General features: G+C 47.8%; 1 protein-coding gene across 1 annotated transcript in view; it reads right to left on the bottom strand.

Moving 5' to 3' along the window:
• urb1 (URB1 ribosome biogenesis homolog) overlaps positions 1-21,088 on the bottom strand; it is an 80,209-nt gene that overhangs the window by 20,804 nt on the left and 38,317 nt on the right. The window contains exons 21-33 of the mRNA XM_046313774.1: positions 20,587-20,839; positions 19,540-20,453; positions 18,495-19,377; positions 18,010-18,220; positions 13,520-13,706; positions 13,147-13,205; positions 12,363-12,553; positions 10,081-10,191; positions 9,940-10,003; positions 9,575-9,743; positions 9,261-9,363; positions 6,114-6,274; positions 2,810-3,028 (exon numbers count right to left, since the gene is read on the bottom strand). Of these exons, the coding sequence (XP_046169730.1) occupies positions 2,810-3,028; positions 6,114-6,274; positions 9,261-9,363; positions 9,575-9,743; positions 9,940-10,003; positions 10,081-10,191; positions 12,363-12,553; positions 13,147-13,205; positions 13,520-13,706; positions 18,010-18,220; positions 18,495-19,377; positions 19,540-20,453; positions 20,587-20,839 (3,525 nt within the window). The remainder of the gene's footprint in view (positions 1-2,809; positions 3,029-6,113; positions 6,275-9,260; positions 9,364-9,574; positions 9,744-9,939; positions 10,004-10,080; positions 10,192-12,362; positions 12,554-13,146; positions 13,206-13,519; positions 13,707-18,009; positions 18,221-18,494; positions 19,378-19,539; positions 20,454-20,586; positions 20,840-21,088) is intronic.

Genomic DNA, 21,088 nt, shown 5'->3' with positions numbered 1-21,088 from the left:
GGACAACCTAAGAGGACAACCTATTAGAATACTGTCAGTTACATAGGACTAAAGGACAACCTATTAGAATACTGTCAGGGTTTACATAGGACTAAAGGACAACCTATTAGAATACTGTCAGGGTTTACATAGGACAAAAGGACAACCTATTAGAATACTGTCAGTTACATAGGACAACCTATTAGAATACTGTCAGTTACATAGGACTAAAGGACAACCTATTAGAATACTGTCAGTTACATAGGACTAAAGGACAACCTATTAGAATACTGTCAGTTACATAGGACCATAGGACAACCTATTAGAATACTGTCAGTTACATAGGACAACCTATTAGAATACTGTCAGTTACATAGGACTATAGGACAACCTATTAGAATACTGTCAGTTACATAGGACAACCTATTAGAATACTGTCAGTTACATAGGACCATAGGACAACCTATTAGAATACTGTCAGTTACATAGGACAACCTATTAGAATACTGTCAGTTACATAGGACAACCTATTAGAATACTATCAGTTACATTGGACTAAAGGACAACCTATTAGAATACTGTCAGTTACATAGGACAACCTATTAGAATACTGTCAGTTACATAGGACTAAAGGACAACCTATTAGAATACTGTCAGGGTTTACATAGGACTAAAGGACAACCTATTAGAATACTGTCAGGGTTTACATAGGACTAAAGGACAACCTATTAGAATACTGTCAGGGTTTACATAGGACTAAAGGACAACCTATTAGAATACTGTCAGGACTAAAGGACAACCTATTAGAATACTGTCAGGGTTTACATAGGACTAAAGGACAACCTATTAGAATACTGTCAGTTACATAACTAAAGGACAACCTATTAGAATACTGTCAGGGTTTACATAGGACTAAAGGACAACCTATTAGAATACTGTCAGGGTTTACATAGGACTAAAGGACAACCTATTAGAATACTGTCAGGGTTTACATAGGACTAAAGGACAACCTATTAGAATACTGTCAGGACTAAAGGACAACCTATTAGAATACTGTCAGTTACATTGGACTAAAGGACAACCTATTAGAATACTGTCAGTTACATAGGACAACCTATTAGAATACTGTCAGTTACATAGGACTAAAGGACAACCTATTAGAATACTGTCAGTTACATAGGACTAAAGGACAACCTATTAGAATACTGTCAGTTACATAGGACTAAAGGACAACCTATTAGAATACTGTCAGGGTTTACATAGGACTAAAGGACAACCTATTAGAATACTGTCAGTTACATAGGACAACCTATTAGAATACTGTCAGTTACATAGGACAACCTATTAGAATACTGTCAGTTACATAGGACAACCTATTAGAATACTGTCAGGGTTTACATAGGACTATAGGACAACCTATTAGAATACTGTCAGGACTAAAGGACAACCTATTAGAATACTGTCAGTTACATTGGACTAAAGGACAACCTATTAGAATACTATCAGGGTTTACATTGGACTATAGGACAACCTATTAGAATACTGTCAGTTACATAGGACAACCTATTAGAATACTGTCAGGGTTTACATAGGACTAAAGGACAACCTATTAGAATACTGTCAGGGTTTACATAGGACTATAGGACAACCTATTAGAATACTGTCAGGGTTTACATAGGACTAAAGGACAACCTATTAGAATACTGTCAGGGTTTACATTGGACTAAAGGACAACCTATTAGAATACTGTCAGTTACATAGGACTAAAGGACAACCTATTAGAATACTGTCAGTTACATAGGACTAAAGGACAACCTATTAGAATACTGTCAGTTACATAGGACAACCTATTAGAATACTGTCAGTTACATAGGACTAAAGGACAACCTATTAGAATACTATCAGGGTTTACATTGGACTAAAGGATAACCTATTAGAATACTGTCAGTTACATTGGGCTAAAGGACAACCTATTAGAATACTGTCAGTTACATAGGACTAAAGGACAACCTATTAGAATACTGTCAGTTACATAGGACTATAGGACAACCTATTAGAATACTGTCAGGACTAAAGGACAACCTATTAGAATACTGTCAGTTACATAGGACTATAGGACAACCTATTAGAATACTGTCAGTTACATAGGACAACCTATTAGAATACTGTCAGGGTTTACATAGGACTAAAGGACAACCTATTAGAATACTGTCAGGGTTTACATTGGACTAAAGGACAACCTATTAGAATACTGTCAGTTACATAGGACAACCTATTAGAATACTGTCAGGGTTTACATTGGACTAAACTGTATACTATACTGTAAAACTGACACTATACTACTGTAATACTATACTACTGTAATACCGACACTATACTACTGTAATACTATACTAATGTAATACTGACACTATACTAATGTAATTCTGTAATTCTATACTACTGTAATACTATACTACTGTACTACTGTAATTCTATACTACTGTAATACTATACTACTATACTACTGTAATTCTATACTACTGTAATACTATACTACTGTAATACTACACTACTGTAATACTATACTACTGTAATTCTACACTACTGTAATACTATACTACTGTAATACTATAATTCTATACTACTGCAATTCTACACTACTGTAATTCTACACTACTGTAATACTGTACTACTGTAATTCTACACTACTGTAATACTGACACTATACTACTGTAATACTATACTTCTATACTACTGTAATACTATACCACTGTAATACTATAATACTGTAATACTATAATTCTATACTACTGTAATACTGTACTTCTAAACTACTGTAATACTTTACCTCCATGTCACAGCTGTAGAACAGTTTGAAGAACTCTGGAACCCTTCTGAAGTCCAGACACTGATGGGAGAGCAGGAACCGGTTCACTACCACGTACATGTGCCCCTCTGGCTTCAGCATCTGCCGGGCCACCTTAGCGATGTACGTGGTCAGAACGAAGGGCATTCTGGGGTTCTGCTGTCGGATCCCATTCTTTACCATGTCCAGCAGGTACAGCAGCTGGACACACACACACACACACACACACACACACACACACACACACACACACACACACACACACACACACACACACACACACACACACACACACACACACACACACACACACACACACACACACACACACACACACACACACACACACACACACACACGGCCATGTCTGCGTCTGAAATGACTGTCTTTTCCCTATATACACTGAGTGTACAAAACATTATGAACACCTGCTCTTTCCATGACAAAGACTGACAAGGTGAATCCAGGTGAAAGATATGATCCCCTTATTGATGTCACTTGTTAAATCCAATCAGTGTAGATGAAGAGGAGGAGACAGGTGGTTAAAGAAGGATTTTTAAGCCTTGAGACAATTGAGACATTGATTGTGTATGTGTGTCATTCAGAGGGTGAATGGGCCAAGACAACATATTTAAGTTCCTTTGAACGGGGTATGGTAGTAGGTGCCAGGTGCACCGGTTTGTGTTAAGAACTGCAACGCTGCTGGGTTTTTTCACACTCAACAGTTTCCTGTGTATCAAGAACGGTCCACCACCTGAAGGACATCCAGCCAACTGGACACAACTGTGGGAAGCATTGGAGTCAACATGTGCCAGCATCTCTGTGGCCTGCTTTCAACACCTTGTAGAGTCAACATGGGCCAGCATCCCTGTGGAATGCCTTCAACACCTTGTAGAGTCAACATGGGCCAGCATCCCTGTGGAACGCCTTCAACACCTTGTAGAGTCAACATGGGCCAGCATCCCTGTGGAACGCCTTCAACACCTTGTAGAGTCAACATGGGCCAGCATCCCTGTGGAACGCCTTCAACACCTTGTAGAGTCAACATGGGCCAGCATCCCTGTGGAACGCCTTCAACACCTTGTAGAGTCAACATGGGCCAGCATCCCTGTGGAACGCCTTCAACACCTTGTAGAGTCAACATGGGCCAGTGTCCCTGTGGAACGCCTTCAACACCTTGTAGAGTCAACATGGGCCAGTGTCCCTGTGGAATGCCTTCAACACCTTGTAGAGTCAACATGGGCCAGCATCCCTGTGGAACGCCTTCAACACCTTGTAGAGTCAACATGGGCCAGCATCCCTGTGGAACGCCTTCAACACCTTGTAGAGTCAACATGGGCCAGCATCCCTGTGGAACGCTTTCAACACCTTGTAGAGTCAACATGGGCCAGCATCCCTGTGGAACGCTTTCAACACCTTGTAGAGTCAACATGGGTCAGCATCCCTGTGGAACGCTATAGACACCTTGTAGAGTCAACATGGGCCAGCATCCCTGTGGAACGCTTTAGACACCTTGTAGAGTCAACATGGGCCAGCATCCCTGTGGAACGCTTTAGACACCTTGTAGAGTCAACATGGGCCAGCATCCCTGTGGAACGCTATAGACACCTTGTAGAGTCAACATGGGCCAGCATCCCTGTGGAACGCTTTAGACACCTTGTAGAGTCAACATGGGCCAGCATCCCTGTGGAACGCTTTAGACACCTTGTAGAGTCAACATGGGCCAGCATCCCTGTGGAACGCTATAGACACCTTGTAGAGTCAACATGGGCCAGCATCCCTGTGGAACGCTTTCAACACCTTGTAGAGTCAACATGGGCCAGTGTCCCTGTGGAACGCTATAGACGCCTTGTAGAGTCAACATGGGCCAGTGTCCCTGTGGAACGCTATAGACACCTTGTAGAGTCAACATGGGCCAGCATCCCTGTGGAACGCTTTCAACACCTTGTGGAGTCAACATGGGCCAGCGCCCCTGTGGAACGCTTTAGACACCTTGTAGAGTCAACATGGGCCAGCATCCCTGTGGAACGCTTTAGACACCTTGTAGAGTCAACATGGGCCAGCATCCCTGTGGAACGCTTTAGACACCTTGTAGAGTCAACATGGGCCAGCATCCCTGTGGAACGCTTTAGACACCTTGTAGAGTCAACATGGGCCAGCATCCCTGTGGAACGCTATAGACACCTTGTAGAGTCCATGACCCTGATGAATTGAGGCTGTTCTGGGGGGGGGGGGGTGACTCCATGACCCTGACTGTTCTGAGGGCAAAAAAGGATGGAATGCAACTCAATATCAGGAAGGTGTTCCTAATGTTTTGTACACTCAGTACATCTCACCATCGCTCTCACATGAGATGAACTGCAAATGATGAGAGACCAGTGTGTGTTCATACGTACGTGTGTTTTATTTGTGTGTACATGCAAGTGTGTGTGTGAGCCTGATTGTGTGTGTGTGTGTGTGTGTGTGTGTGTGTGTGTGTGTGTGTGCCTGATTGTGTGTGTGTGTGTGTGTGTGTGTGTGTGTGTGTGTGTGTGAGCCTGAGCCTGATGTGTGTGTGTGTGTGTGTGTGTGTGTGTGTGTGTGTGTGTGTGTGTGTGTGTGTGTGTGTGTGTGTGTGTGTGTGTGTGTGTGTGTGTGTGTGTGTGAGTGAGCCTGATTGTGTGTGTGTGTGTGTGTGTGTGTGTGTGTGTGTGTGTGTGTGTGTGTGTGTGTGTGTGTGTGTGTGTGTGTGTGTGTGTGTGTGTGTGTGTGTGTGTGTGTGTGTGTGTGTGTGTGTGTGTGTGTGTGTGTGTGTGTGTGTGTGTGTGTGTGTGTGTGTGTGTGTGTGTGTGTGTGTGTGTGTGTGTGTGTGTGTGTGTGTGTGTGTGTGTGTGTGTGTGTGTGTGTGTGCCTGATTGTGTGTGTGTGTGAGCCTGATTGTGTGTGTGTGTGTGTGTGTGAGCCTGATTGTGTGAGCCTGATTGTGTGTGTGTGTGTGTGTGTGTGTGTGTGTGTGTGTGTGTGTGTGTGTGTGTGTGTGTGTGTGTGAGCCTGATTGTGTGTGTGTGTGAGCCTGATTGTGTGTGTGTGTGAGCCTGATTGTGTGTGTGTGTGAGCCTGATTGTGTGTGTGTGTGAGCCTGATTGTGTGTGTGTGTGTGTGTGTGTGAGCCTGATTGTGTGTGTGTGTGTGTGTGTGTGTGTGTGTGTGTGTGTGTGTGTGTGTGTGTGTGTGTGTGTGTGTGTGTGTGTGTGTGTGTGTGTGTGTGTGTGTGTGTGTGTGTGTGTGTGTGTGTGTGTGTGGGTACCTGTCTCTTCTCTCTGAAGCGAGCAGCCTCCAGATGATGCTGGTATGAAGCCAGGACCTGATAGCCCGCTGCCCTCAGCTTGGGGTCGTAACTACTCAGGGACACCATCGTCACACCAAGGCCGTGACTCGACACAAACTTCAGACAGTCGATCACAGACTCTGTCACAGGACAGGAAGGACAGGAAGTTTGGTTTAGCAAGAAGGCTGTGCAGTAACAACGTAATTGGTTCAACGTCACAGCGTGTATTTAGAGGTCCCATAATCAGGGATTTATTGATTAATAAAAAATAAAAGTGGTTTCACAAACAATATTGGCGCTAAATAAGCGAGGAACACGTTTTTAGTCTGGCAACGGGGCGGACTAGTGGTTAGAGTGTAGAGGAGGCAGGTAGCCTAGTGGTTAGAGCGTTGGACTAGTAACCAGCAGGTAGCCTAGTGGTTAGAGTGTAGAGGAGGCAGGTAGCCTAGTGGTTAGAGCGTTGGACTAGTAACCAGCAGGTAGCCTAGTGGTTAGAGCGTTGGACTAGTAACCAGCAGGTAGCCTAGTGGTTAGAGCGTTGGACTAGTAACCAGAAGGTAGCCTAGTGGTTAGAGTGTAGAGGCGGCAGGGTAGCCTAGTGGTTAGAGTGTAGAGGTGGCAGGTAGTTTAGTGGTTAGAGTGTAGAGGCGGCAGGGTAGACTAGTGGTTAGAGTGTAGAGGCGGCAGGGTAGTCTAGTCTCGCCACGCTCCTACCAGGTGGCGTGGCGAGAATCTGTCTCCTCACCACGCGCTCTCACCACTGGTGTCCCCCAGGGCTCTGTTCTAGGCCCTCTCCTATTCTCGCTATACACCAAGTCACTTGGCTCTGTCATAACCTCACATGGTCTCTCCTATCATTGCTATGCAGACGACACACAATTAATCTTCTCCTTTCCCCCTTCTGATGACCAGGTGGCGAATCGCATCTCTGCATGTCTGGCAGACATATCAGTGTGGATGACGGATCACCACCTCAAGCTGAACCTCGGCAAGACGGAGCTGCTCTTCCTCCCGGGGAAGGACTGCCCGTTCCATGATCTCGCCATCACGGTTGACAACTCCATTGTGTCCTCCTCCCAGAGCGCTAAGAACCTTGGCGTGATCCTGGACAACACCCTGTCGTTCTCAACCAACATCAAGGCGGTGGCCCGTTCCTGTAGGTTCATGCTCTACAACATCCGCAGAGTACGACCCTGCCTCACACAGGAAGCGGCGCAGGTCCTAATCCAGGCACTTGTCATCTCCCGTCTGGATTACTGCAACTCGCTGTTGGCTGGCCTCCCTGCCTGTGCCATTAAACCCCTTCAACTCATCCAGAACGCCGCAGCCCGTCTGGTGTTCAACCTTCCCAAGTTCTCTCACGTCACCCCGCTCCTCCGTTCTCTCCACTGGCTTCCAGTTGAAGCTCGCATCCGCTACAAGACCATGGTGCTTGCCTACGGAGCTGTGAGGGGAACGGCACCTCAGTACCTCCAGGCTCTGATCAGGCCCTACACCCAAACAAGGGCACTGCGTTCATCCACCTCTGGCCTGCTCGCCTCCCTACCACTGAGAAAGTACAGCTCCCGCTCAGCCCAGTCAAAACTGTTCGCTGCTCTGGCCCCCCAATGGTGGAACAAACTCCCTCACGACGCCAGGACAGCGGAGTCAATCACCACCTTCCGGAGACACCTGAAACCCCACCTCTTTAAGGAATACCTAGGACAGGATAAGTAATCCCTCTCACCCCCCCCTTTAAGATTTAGATGCACTATTGTAAAGTGACTGTTCCACTGGATGTCATAAGGTGAATGCACCAATTTGTAAGTCGCTCTGGATAAGAGCGTCTGCTAAATGACTTAAATGTAAATGTAAATGTAAATGTAGTGGTTAGAGCGTTGGACTAGTAACCGGAAGTTTGCAAGTTCAAATCCCCGAGCTAACAAGGTACAAATCTGTCGTTCTGCCCCTGAACAGGCAGTTAACCCACTGTTCCTAGACCAGTTAACCCACTGTTCCTAGACCAGTTAACCCACTGTTCCTAGACCAGTTAACCCACTGTTCCTAGACCAGTTAACCCACTGTTCCTAGACCAGTTAACCCACTGTTCCTAGACCAGTTAACCCACTGTTCCTAGACCAGTTAACCCACTGTTCCTAGACCAGTTAACCCACTGTTGCTAGACCAGTTAACCCACTAATTCCTTTACAAGTTAACCCACTGTTCCTAGACCAGTTAACCCCATTGTTCCTAGAACAGTTAACCCACTGTTCCTAGGCCAGTTAACCCACTGTTCCTAGACCAGTTAACCCACTGTTCCTAGACCAGTTAACCCACTGTTCCTAGGCCAGTTAACCCCACTGTTCCTAGACCAGTTAACCCACTGTTCCTAGACCAGTTAACCCCACCGTTCCTAGACCAGTTAACCCACTGCTCCTAGACCAGTTAACCCACTGCTCCTAGACCAGTTAACCCACTGTTCCTAGACCAGTTAACCCACTGTTCCTAGACCAGTTAACCCACTGTTCCTAGACCAGTTAACCCACTGTTCATAGATCAGTTAACCCACTGTTCCTAGACCAGTTAACCCACTGTTCCTAGACCAGTTAACCCCACCGTTCCTAGACCAGTTAACCCACTGCTCCTAGACCAGTTAACCCACTGTTCCTAGAACAGTTAACCCACTGTTCCTAGGCCAGTTAACCCACTGTTCCTAGACCAGTTAACCCACTGCTCCTAGACCAGTTAACCCACTGCTCCTAGACCAGTTAACCCACTGTTCCTAGACCAGTTAACCCACTGTTCCTAGACCAGTTAACCCACTGTTCCTAGACCAGTTAACCTATTGTTCCTAGACCAGTTAACCCACTGTTCCTAGTAAGTCGCTCTGGATAAGAGCATCTGCTAAATGACTTAAATGTAATGTAAATGTAGACCGTCGTTGTAAAATAAGAATGTGTTCTTAACTGACTTGTCTAGTTAAATAAAGGTTCAATAAAATTAAACTTCAACGTTCGTTAGTATTATTTTTGATAAATGTATTTTTAAATGTGTCAAGTCTCGCCATCTTTTGACTGTGTCAAATGTCTCAGAAAAGTGCGTTATTTAAAATGCTTGGATGTTCAGGTGTTCATTGGTAGTAGTCACCTGGCTGAAGCATGGCGCTGAAGAGAGGCAGGAGGAAACAAGGGTCGTACACACTCCCAAGATCCTTCACTTCCTCATCTTTGAAAATCAGCTCTTTACCCTCCTGTTGAAGGAAAGTGTCATATCACATAGACATCTTATCGTTACACCACATGAACAGGGACAAGAGTTTTCCCAGAATACATCAAACAGGAAGCAATCTAGGGACTAGTTAGTCTAGTTATAGTCTAATTAAAAAAGGTCCTTTCTTTGTCAGGTCACACATTCAGGAAATACTCCAGTATCTAAACATGATGTGTGTGTGTGTGTGTTACCTGTAGGATGATCCTGCGTTGCAGGGGGAATTGAGTGATGGTGTTGATCATGGTGTCAGGGCTGAGCAGAGCCAGCAGGTCCTCAGAGCTGGGTTGCTGCCACAAGGAAACTCCCAGGCTTCTCCGGGCCTTATGGTGCTCCACCGCCGCTGGGCCCCAAAGCATGCACCTGCAGGTGACACACACACACACACACACACACACACACACACACACACACACACACACACACACACACACACACACACACACACACACACACACACACACACACACACACACACACACATCAGTGTAATAGCACGGACGAGCAAACACACACAACTTATTGAGATGAAAGATAATTAAAAAATGAATAAACTTACTGAAAGTCTACCAGACTGATGCCGTTTCGTTCGTACTCCTGCAGCAGCAGTAACAGATTCTGATCTGCACAGGAAAGACGTGTCAGACGACTGTAGAACAGAGGACATTTAAAAAGCACCCGGAAGGAACAGCTCTGTTACCTGTAGTACTGAGAGTAGCGCCGTATCCTCCCAGTAGGACTACGAAGTGGCTGCTGCTACAGACAGCAGGACTTCTCTTCACTAGGGTGAGCAGGAGAGAGACCAGGGCCTCTGGAAGAGAGAGCAGACAGAGAACTGTGTGTTAACTAGTGTACAGTGTGTTACATACAGTGTGTTATATTCAGTGTGTTATATTCAGTGTGTTACATTCAGTGTGTTATATACAGTGTGTTATATTCAGTGTGTTATATTCAGTGTGTTATATTCAGTGTGTTATATTCAGTGTGTTATATTCAGTGTGTTATATTCAGTGTGTTATATTCAGTGTGTTATATTCAGTGTGTTACATTCAGTGTGTTATATTCAGTGTGTTATATTCAGTGTGTTATATTCAGTGTGTTACATACAGTGTGTTATATTCAGTGTGTTATATTCAGTGTGTTACATACAGTGTGTTATATTCAGTGTGTTATATTCAGTGTGTTATATTCAGTGTGTTATATTCAGTGTGTTACATACAGTGTGTTATATTCAGTGTGTTATATTCAGTGTGTTATATTCAGTGTGTTACATACAGTGTTTTATATTCAGTGTGTTATATTCAGTGTGTTATATTCAGTGTGTTACATACAGTGTGTTATATTCAGTGTGTTATATTCAGTGTGTTATATTCAGTGTGTTACATACAGTGTGTTATATTCAGTGTGTTATATTCAGTGTGTTACATACAGTGTGTTACATACAGTGTGTTATATTCAGTGTGTTACATACAGTGTGCAGTGTGTTACATACAGTGTGTTATATTCAGCGTGTCACATACAGTGTGTTATATTCAGCGTGTTATATTTCAGTGTTACATACAGGTGTGTTATATTTATATTCAGTGTTATCTGGAACACTGGTTACAGTGATATTCAGTGTGTTACATACAGTGGGTTATATTCACATCCCCCAAAGATAATTCAGTGTGCTGGTGCTGGGCAATTCAGTGTGTTAGCTGGTGCTGGGCAAACCCCCATTCAGGTAGCTGGTGCTGGGCAACCCCCCCCCCCCGAGGTAGCTGGTGCTGGGCAAACCCCCCCAGGTAGCTGGTGCTGGGCAACCCCCCAGGTAGCTGGTGCTGGGCAACCCCCCCTGGTGCTGGCCAACCCCCCCCAGGTAACTGGTGCTGGCCAACCCCCCAGGTAGCTGGTGCTGGGCAACCCCCCCCAGGTAGCTGGTGCTGGGCAACCCCCCAGGTAGCTGGTGCTGGGCAACCCCCCAGGTAGCTGGTGCTGGGCAACCCCCAGGTAGCTGGTGCTGGGCAACCCCCCTGGTGCTGGGCAACCCCCCAGGTAGCTGGTGCTGGGCAACCCCCCAGGTAGCTGGTGCTGGGCAACCCCCCCCAGGTAGCTGGTGCTGGGCAACCCCCCAGGTAGCTGGTGCTGGGCAACCCCCCCCCAGGTAGCTGGTGCTGGGCAACCCCCCCAGGTAGCTGGTGCTGGGCAACCCCCCCCAGGTAACTGGTGCTGGCCAACCCCCCCAGGTAGCTGGTGCTGGGCAACCCCCCCAGGTAGCTGGTGCTGGGCAACCCCCCAGGTAACTGGTGCTGGCCAACCCCCCAGGTAGCTGGTGCTGGGCAACCCCCCAGGTAGCTGGTGCTGGGCAACCCCCCAGGTAGCTGGTGCTGGCCAACCCCCCCCCAGGTAGCTGGTGCTGGGCAACCCCCCAGGTAGCTGGTGCTGGGCAACCCCCCCAGGTAGCTGGTGCTGGGCAACCCCCCCAGGTAGCTGGTGCTGGGCAACCCCCCCCCAGGTAGCTGGTGCTGGGCAACCCCCCAGGTAGCTGGTGCTGGGCAACCCCCCCCCAGGTAGCTGGTGCTGGGCAACCCCCCCAGGTAGCTGGTGCTGGCCAACCCCCCCCCAGGTAGCTGGTGCTGGGCAACCCCCCAGGTAGCTGGTGCTGGGCAACCCCCCAGGTAGCTGGTGCTGGGCAACCCCCCCAGGTAGCTGGTGCTGGGCAACCCCCCAGGTAGCTGGTGCTGGGCAACCCCCAGGTAGCTGGTGCTGGGCAACCCCCCCCCAGGTAGCTGGTGCTGGGCAACCCCCCCAGGTAGCTGGTGCTGGGCAACCCCCCCCAGGTAGCTGGTGCTGGGCAACCCCCCCCAGGTAGCTGGTGCTGGGCAACCCCCCCCAGGTAACTGGTGCTGGGCAACCCCCCCAGGTAGCTGGTGCTGGGCAACCCCCCCCCCCCAGGTAGCTGGTGCTGGGCAACCCCCTCCCGACTAAGGTCCTGTTCTGTACCTTTAACCTGTGTGTTCCCACTAAGGTCCTCCTCGTCTCCCAGCATGATGGGTAGGAACAGGGAGTGGCTGGAGGCCATCATGTGGATGGTAGGTAGAGGAACCAGGTCTTTAGGTCCTTCACTATCTCCATACATCAGATCCAACATCCTGTTTAGGGTGCTCAGGAAGTTAGGGTCTCTGTAGCGACACCTGGGAAGGAAGAGATTCTCCATAAACACTAGACAGGAATATGTCAAGAGCAAAATACATCTCAGACTAACCTGGAGAAATAAAAGGTTAGATAAATCACATGACCCCGACAGACCCCCTGACAGACCTCCCCCGACAGACCTGACAGATCCCCCTGACAGACCCCTCCGACAGACCCCCTGACAGACCCCCCCGAAAGACCCGACAGACCCCCCCCCCCCCCCTCCCGACAGACCCGACAGACCCCCCCGACAGACCCCCCCCGACAAACCCGACAGACCCCCAGACCCCCAGTGACAAACCCGACAGACCCCCTCGACAGACCCCCCTGACAAACCCGACCCCCTCGACAGACCCCCCGACCCAACAGACCCCCTGACAGACCCCCTCTGACAAACCCCCTCTGACAGACCCCCGACAGACCCAACAGACCCCCTGACAGACCCCCTCTGACAGACCCCCTCTGACAGACCCCCCCCCCTGACTGACCCAACAGACCCCCTCTGACAGACCCCCTCTGAAAGACCCCCCTCGACAGACATGATATACATTTATTTTCAACAGAGGAGGTGTGTCTGAATAAAGGATCTTACTTCAGTCCAGCCTTGACAAAGCTGTTCCATTCTGCTGCTGTGATGTCTTCTGGAAAAGTCTGAGGGGGGGGGGGGGAATATTAAAGTTTGTTTCTGAGTTACCAATGTAGTCCCGCGTGGCTCAGTTGGAGCACTTGTAACGCGAAAGGTTGTGGGTTCGATTCCCACAAGGGGACCAGTACGAAAAACACATGTACTCACTACTGTAAGTCGCTCTGGATAAGAACGTCTGCTAAATTACTCAAAATGTCAATGTACAACAAAACCAACGTGATTTAAGTTGACATATCAACTGAAAACATCTCATGACCTCTGGTCAACAGTAGCGCATTATATAGAGAGTCATTTGGGATGCGGACAACAGGTGACCCACCAGCAGTACAGTCAGTCTATTGAGTATGCTGTCCTCCTGTGTGAGTGGTGCCGTGTTCTGGTCTCTGTTGTGACCGTAGGAAGAGCTCAGCCACCGGAGGGCGGCAGAGAGCACCGAAGTCCTCCACAACTCCAGCTCCTCGGGACAGACAGACAGCACAGCACTGATGGGGTCCACCAGCTGCCATCTGAAGGGAGGGACAGAGAGAACACCTTGTTGATACTGTAGCCTTTGTAGATGTGTGTTTAACAATAGGCTGACTTCCTAATAAATAGCACCGGAGGGGATGACCTCCGTCTATATCGCTGCACTCTTCATATGTTAATTGTTGATACATGGCCCCCTGTAACCTTAGTAGATGTGTGTTTAACAATAGGCTGACTTCCTAATAAATAGCACCGGAGGGGATGACCTCCGTCTATATCGCTGCACTCTTCATATGTTAATTGTTGAGACATGGCCCCCTGTAACCTTAGTAGATGTGTGTTTAACAATAGGCTGACTTCCTAATAAATAGCACCGGAGGGGATGACCTCCGTCTATATCGCTGCAGAAGCCAATATGTTAATTGCCGAATCTCAGTTTACCATGTGGGTTTTATGGTTTTGTTTTGTTAGCTTAGGGAAATATGTGATGCATTCTTAGTGTATTATATTTCTTAACTACAAGGGTTTGACGTTTCTGGTTCATTTGATATATTTCAATGCTAAAATTACATAAATGTTCCTGCTACCGTGTCTCTTATGACCAAAAAGAGCTCCTCACCTCGAACGAAGATGACATTTTCAACCTCTCCCTGACCCGAATCTGTAATAAATACATGTTTCAAACAGACCATCATAGTCCCTGAGCCCAAGGAAAGAGAAGGTAACCTGCCTAAATAACTACCGCCTTGTAGCACACTCATGTCGGTAGCCATGAAGAGCTTTGAAAGGCTGGTCATGGCTCACAACACCATAATCCCGGAAACCGAAGACCCACTTCAACTTGCATACAGCCCCAACAGATCCACAGATGACGCAATCTCAATCAAATCAAATGTATTTATATAGCTCTTCGTACATCAGCTGATATCTCAAAGTGCTGTACTGAAACCCAGCCTAAAACCCCAAAGAAGCAATCGTACTCCACATTGCCCTTCCACACCTGGACAAAAGGAACACCTATGTGAGAATGCTATTCATTGACAACAGCTCAGCATTCAATACCATAGTGTCCTCAAAGCTCATCACTAAGCTGAGGACCCTGGGATTAAACACCTCCCTCAGCAACTGGACCCTGGACTTCCTGACGGGCCGGACCCAGGTGGTGAGGGTAGGCAACAACACATCTGCCACGCTGATCCGAGGGATGGTGCCCCTCAGGGGTGGGTGCTCAGACCCCTCCTATACTCCATGTTCACCCATGACTGCGTGTCCAAACACGACTCCAACACCATCATTAAGTTTTCTGACGACACAACAGTGGTAGGCCTGAGCACCGACAACGATGAGACAGCCTATAGGGAGGAGGCCAGAGACCTGGCAGTGTGGTGCCAGGACAACAACCTCTCCCTCAACGTGATCAAGACAAATTAGCTGTTCATGAACTACAGGAAAAGGTGGGCCCGAAAAGGCCCCCATTAAAATCAACAGGACTGTAGTGGAGCGGGTCGAGAGTTTCAAGTTCCTGGTGTCCATATCCCCAACAAACTAGAATGGTTCAAACACACCAAGACAGTCGTGAAGAGGGCACGAGAACACCTATTCCCCCTCAGGAGACTGAAAAGATTTGGCACGGGTCCCCAGATCCTCAAAATGTTCAACAGATGCACCATCGAGAGCATCCTGACAGGTTGCATCCCCAATTGGTATGGCAACTGCTCGGCATCCGACCGCAAGGCGCAACATAGGGTAGTGCCAACGGCCCAGTACATCACTGGGGCAAAGCTTCCTGTCATCCAGGACCTCTATACCAGGCGGTGTCAGAGGAAGGCCAAAAGAATTGTCAAAGACTCCAGTCACCCTGGTCATAGACTGTTCTCTCTGCTACCGCACGGCAAGCGGTACCGGAGCGCCAAGTCTAGGACCAAGAGGCTCCTTAACAGCTTCTACCCCCCAAGCCATAAGACTCCTGAACAGCTAATCAAATGGCCACCCGGACTATTTACATTGACCCCCTTTGTTTTTACACTGCTGCTACTCACTTTACCCCTCCCTACATGAACATATTACCTACATTACCTGGACTAACCTGTACCCCCTGTATATAGTCTCATTACTAACCTGTACCCCCTGTATATAGTCTCATGACTAACCTGTACCCCCTGTATATAGTCTCATGACTAACCTGTACCCCCTGTATATAGTCTAATTACTAACCTGTACCCCCTGTATATAGTCTCATTACTAACCTGTACCCCCTGTATATAGTCTAATTACTAACCTGTACCCCTGTATATAGTCTCATGACTAGGCCTGTACCCCCTGTATATAGTCTCATTACTAACCTGTACCCCTGTATATAGTCTCATTACTAACCTGTACCCCTGTATATAGTCTCATTACTAACCTGTACCCCCTGTATATAGTCTCATTACTAACCTGTACCCCTGTATATAGTCTCATTACTAACCTGTACCCCTGTATATAGTCTCATTACTAACCTGTACCCCTATATATAGTCTCATTACTAACCTGTACCCCCTGTATATAGTCTCATTACTAACCTGTACCCCTGTATATAGTCTCATTACTAACCTGTACCCCCTGTATATAGCCTCATTACTAACCTGTACCCCCTCTCATTACTAACCTGTACCCCCTCATTACTAACCTGTACCCCCTGTATATAGTCTCATTACAGCCTTACCCCTAACCTGTACCCCTGTATATAGTCTCATTACTAACCTGTACCCCTGTATATAGTCTCATTACTAACCTGTACCCCCTGTATATAGTCTCATTACTAACCTGTACCCCCTGTATATAGTCTCATTACTAACCTGTACCCCTGTATATAGTCTCATGACTAACCTGTACCCCCTGTATATTTGTAAGTCGCTCTGGATAAGAGCGTCTGCTAAATGACTTAAATGTAAATGTAAATTACTAACCGGTACCCCCTGTATATAGTCTCATTACTAACCTGTACCCCTTTATATAGTCTCATTACTAACCTGTAGCCCCTGTATATAGTCTCATTACTAACCTGTACCCCTGTATATAGTCTCATTACTAACCTGTACCCCCGCACATTGACTCGGTACCAGTACCCCCTGTATATAGCCTCATTACTAACCTGTACCCCTGCACATTGACTCGGTACCAGTACCCCCTGTATATAGCCTCATTACTAACCTGTACCCCTGTATATAGTCTCATTACTAACCTGTAGCCCTGTATATAGTCTCATTACTAACCTGTACCCCCTGTATATAGTCTCATTACTAACCTGTACCCCTGTATATAGTCTCATTACTAACCTGTACCCCTGTATAGTCTCATTACTAACCTGTACCCCTGTATATAGTCTCATTACTAACCTGTACCCCTGTATATAGTCTCATTACTAACCTGTACCCCTGTATATAGTCTCATTACTAACCTGTACCCCTGTATATAGTCTCATTACTAACCTGTACCCCTGTATATAGTCTCATTACTAACCTGTACCCCCTGTATATAGTCTCATTACTAACCTGTACCCCCTGTATATAGTCTCATTACTAACCTGTACCCCCTGTATATAGTCTCATTACTAACCTGTACCCCTGTATATAGTCTCATTACTAACCTGTACCCCTGTATATAGGCTCATTACTAACCTGTACCCCTGTATATAGTCTAATTACTAACCTGTACCCCCTGTATATAGCCTCATTACTAACCTGTACCCCCTGTATATAGTCTAATTACTAACCTGTACCCCCTGTATATAGCCTCATTACTAACCTGTACCCCTGCACATTGACTCGGTACCAGTACCCCCTGTATATAGCCTCATTACTAACCTGTACCCCCTGTATATAGTCTCATTACTAACCTGTACCCCTGTATATAGTCTCATTACTAACCTGTACCCCTGTATATAGCCTCATTACTAACCTGTACCCCTGTATATAGTCTCATTACTAACCTGTACCCCCTGTATATAGTCTCATTACTAACCTGTACCCCTGTATATAGTCTCATTACTAACCTGTACCCCTGTATATAGTCTCATTACTAACCTGTACCCCTGTATATAGTCTCATTACTAACCTGTACCCCCTGTATATAGCCTCATTACTAACCTGTACCCCTGCACATTGACTCGGTACCTGTACCCCCTGTATATAGCCTCGCTATTATCATTTTATTGTTTCTCTTACATTTTTTACTTTGGTTAATTAGTAAATATTTTTGTATTGTTGTTTAAGGTCTTGTAAGTAAACATTTCAAAGTAAGGTCTACTACACCTGTTGATTTCGGCTGTGTTTTACTGCGGTAATACCTGTAGAGACATATTACCTCTCAAAGCCGTCTAGTTTCTGCAGGGCAGCTGGCAGGGAGGCGATGAGCTCTCTGATGTCCCTGACCTTAGCTGTCAGTCTAACCAGACTAGACAGAGCCTCCACAACCTCCACAGCTCCCAGGGCCTCCCCTGTCTCCTGCCCCAGCACAGAGAGGCTCAGCCTGGGGAACAGGGCCTTCTTCAGGGCCTTCAGCACCGCTGTCTGAACTGTGGGACAACATGGGCATGTAAACAACATGGTGACTGTGATCGTTAAGAACCAAACATGCACTTTCACTTCTTAAGTCAAGCATTAATTGTCAATGAGAGACTAACTATGTGGAAGTTAGAATTCAGACCCCCCCCCCCCCGACAGACCCCCTGACAGACCCCCCCACCCCGACGGACCCCCCGACAGACCCCCCCTCCCCGACAGCTGCCAGTCTAACATAAATACAGTAACAATGAGTTTGACACAGCAGACGAGACCACAACCACCTACCGTCTTTAGGCCTGGCGGGGTCCTCTCTGGCTGCAGTCTGCAGGTAACTGTTGACCAGCGGTAGGAATGTCTCCGTCTGGTCTGACAGTTTCTCCAGGTGCTGCGGCTGCAGGCACCACACCTCGAAGCAGAGCCTGTGAGCAGAGCAGTTCTGCAGCAGAGCTACCCCGAGGGCCTGGGTGGCTGCAGTAAGAGGCCCCTGGAGACAGTGGAGGAGGATGTCAGTGTGGAGGAGTTTAGCGTTGCCTGGCTGGGTCCTCAGGGCCTGCAGGAGGAAGGTCTCCAGAGATGGGCTGGAGCAGGAGAGGAGCAGGGTGGCCAGACCTTGGAGGTGAGCCTGGGAGAGGAGGAGGATAGGGGAGCCAGATGAAGAGGCGTCGGAGGAGGTCTCAGTGAGGACCTGTAGAGCCGTGCGTCCGTAGACACTGAGCTCTGCTGCTCTGGGGCTCTTCTCTCTGTCCTCCTCTCCCTCCCAGTCACCCTCCCCCGGGGTGATGAGCGCCTCCTTGGGGAGGAGGAGAAGGGAAGAGACCAGCTCCTGGAGGAGAGAGGGTTCCATGTAGGCATGCAAGGCCATGAAGGCTCTCACAGGCCGGGACTCCTTGTCGGTCTCCCTCCTCTCCCCAGTCTCCCCCAGTTCTCTGAGCAGAGCCCTTGATACAGCCTCTAGGTAGGGGGAGAGGAGATGGAGGGAGTTCAGGGGTCGAAGGACGGAGGCAGAGGACTGTAATAGACCCAGGATGCAGTCAGACAGTTGAGCACACAGCAGCTTCAGCCTGACGGGGTTGAGGGAGGTAGGAGGGACAGAGGACAACTCCAGAGACAGGAACCACTGCTCGATACACGGGTGCTTCAGGATGGACCTCAGCACTGACAACACCACCTACACACACACACAGACACACACACACAGGTCAGGGAAAAGGATACAGTATTATCACATCACCAGAACAAAAAGTCAAGGAGAAATATCCCAAATCCACCAGGGATAAGTTATTGAGCTACAGTAAACAAAGAGGAACAAGGCTACAACTCTATTTGTCACGAAGAATCCCTGACAAAGGACGCGGAGTCTTGGTCCTCCTTTCTGTTTGATATTGGTATGAAGACTTCTGACGAAGGACACTGAGTCTTGGTCCTCCTTGGTCCTCCTTTCTGTTTGATATTGGTATGAAGACTCCCTGATGAAGGACACTGAGTCTTGGTCCTCCTTGGTCCTCCTTTCTGTTTGATATTGGTACGAAGACTCTCTGACGAAGGACACTGAGTCTTGGTCCTCCTGGGTCCTCCTTTCTGTTTGATATTGGTACGAAGACTCTCTGACGAAGGACGCGGAGTCTTGGTCCTCCTTGGTCCTCCTTTCTGTTTGATATTGGTATGAAGACTCTCTGACGAAGGACACTGAGTCTTGGTCCTCCTTTCTGTTTGATATTGGTACGAAGACTCTCTGACGAAGGACACTGAGTCTTGGTCCTCCTTGGTCCTCCTTTCTGTTTGATATTGGTATGAAGACTTCCTGACGAAGGACGCGGAGTCTTGGTCCTCCTTGGTCCTCCTTTCTGTTTGATATTGGTATGAAGACTCTCTGACGAAGGACACTGAGTCTTGGTCCTCCTTGGTCCTCCTTTCTGTTTGATATTGGTATGAAGACTTCCTGACGAAGGACGCGGAGTCTTGGTCCTCCTTTCTGTTTGATATTGGTACGAAGACTTCCTGATGAAGGACGCAGAGTCTTGGTCCTCCTGGGTCCTCCTTTCTGTTTGATATTGGTATGGAGACTCCCTGACGAAGGACGCGGAGTCTTGGTCCTCCTTTCTGTTTGATATTGGTACGAAGACTCCCTGACGAAGGACGCGGAGTCTTGGTCCTCCTTTCTGTTTGATATTGGTATGAAGACTCCCTGACGAAGGACGCGGAGTCTTGGTCCTCCTTTCTGTTTGATATTGGTACGAAGACTCCCTGACGAAGGACGCGGAGTCTTGGTCCTCCGTTGGAATTCTGACTACTATATATCTGGTATACTACCTCGGGTAAAAGGGTTACTGGGACCTACCAGGCTGTGGTCGTCCTCTGCTTCAGAAGACGGGTTGACCTCCAGGAGGAGCTCTGATCCATTCGGAGAGGTCCACAGCTTTGGGTTCTGCTGCCTTGGCTGGATCTACTACAGTGGCTGTGTCCTGGTCCATAGCTATAGGCTCCGTCTCCGCCGCCACCTTGGGATCCACAGCCATGGTTTCTGCTGTCTCCGCTGCCTTCTGATCAGCGACCATGGGCTCAGTCTCTCCTTCGACCATGGGCTCAGTCTCTCCTTCGACCATGGGCTCAGTCTCTCCTTCGACCATGGGCTCAGGAGACAGGAGACATTGTTAGGGGAGAGACAGGAGACTTCCTTAGGATTTGGTTCCTGTCTCTGAAGCCAACACCAGGAGCCCTGGAGAACTCCCATTAGGACATTGAGCTCCAGCAGCCCAGTGTCTAGGACAACTGTGAGAGAGACAACGAGACAGAGACAGTGTTAGACAGGAGACAACGAGGAGGTGGAGAGACAGGAGACAGGAGACATTGTTAGGAGAGGTGGAGAGACAGGAGACAGG

The sequence above is a fragment of the Oncorhynchus gorbuscha genome, linkage group LG19 (genome assembly GCF_021184085.1).
Source record: "Oncorhynchus gorbuscha isolate QuinsamMale2020 ecotype Even-year linkage group LG19, OgorEven_v1.0, whole genome shotgun sequence".
Taxonomy (NCBI): Eukaryota; Metazoa; Chordata; class Actinopteri; order Salmoniformes; family Salmonidae; genus Oncorhynchus; species Oncorhynchus gorbuscha.
This window is presented reverse-complemented; position numbering and strand designations above follow the sequence as displayed.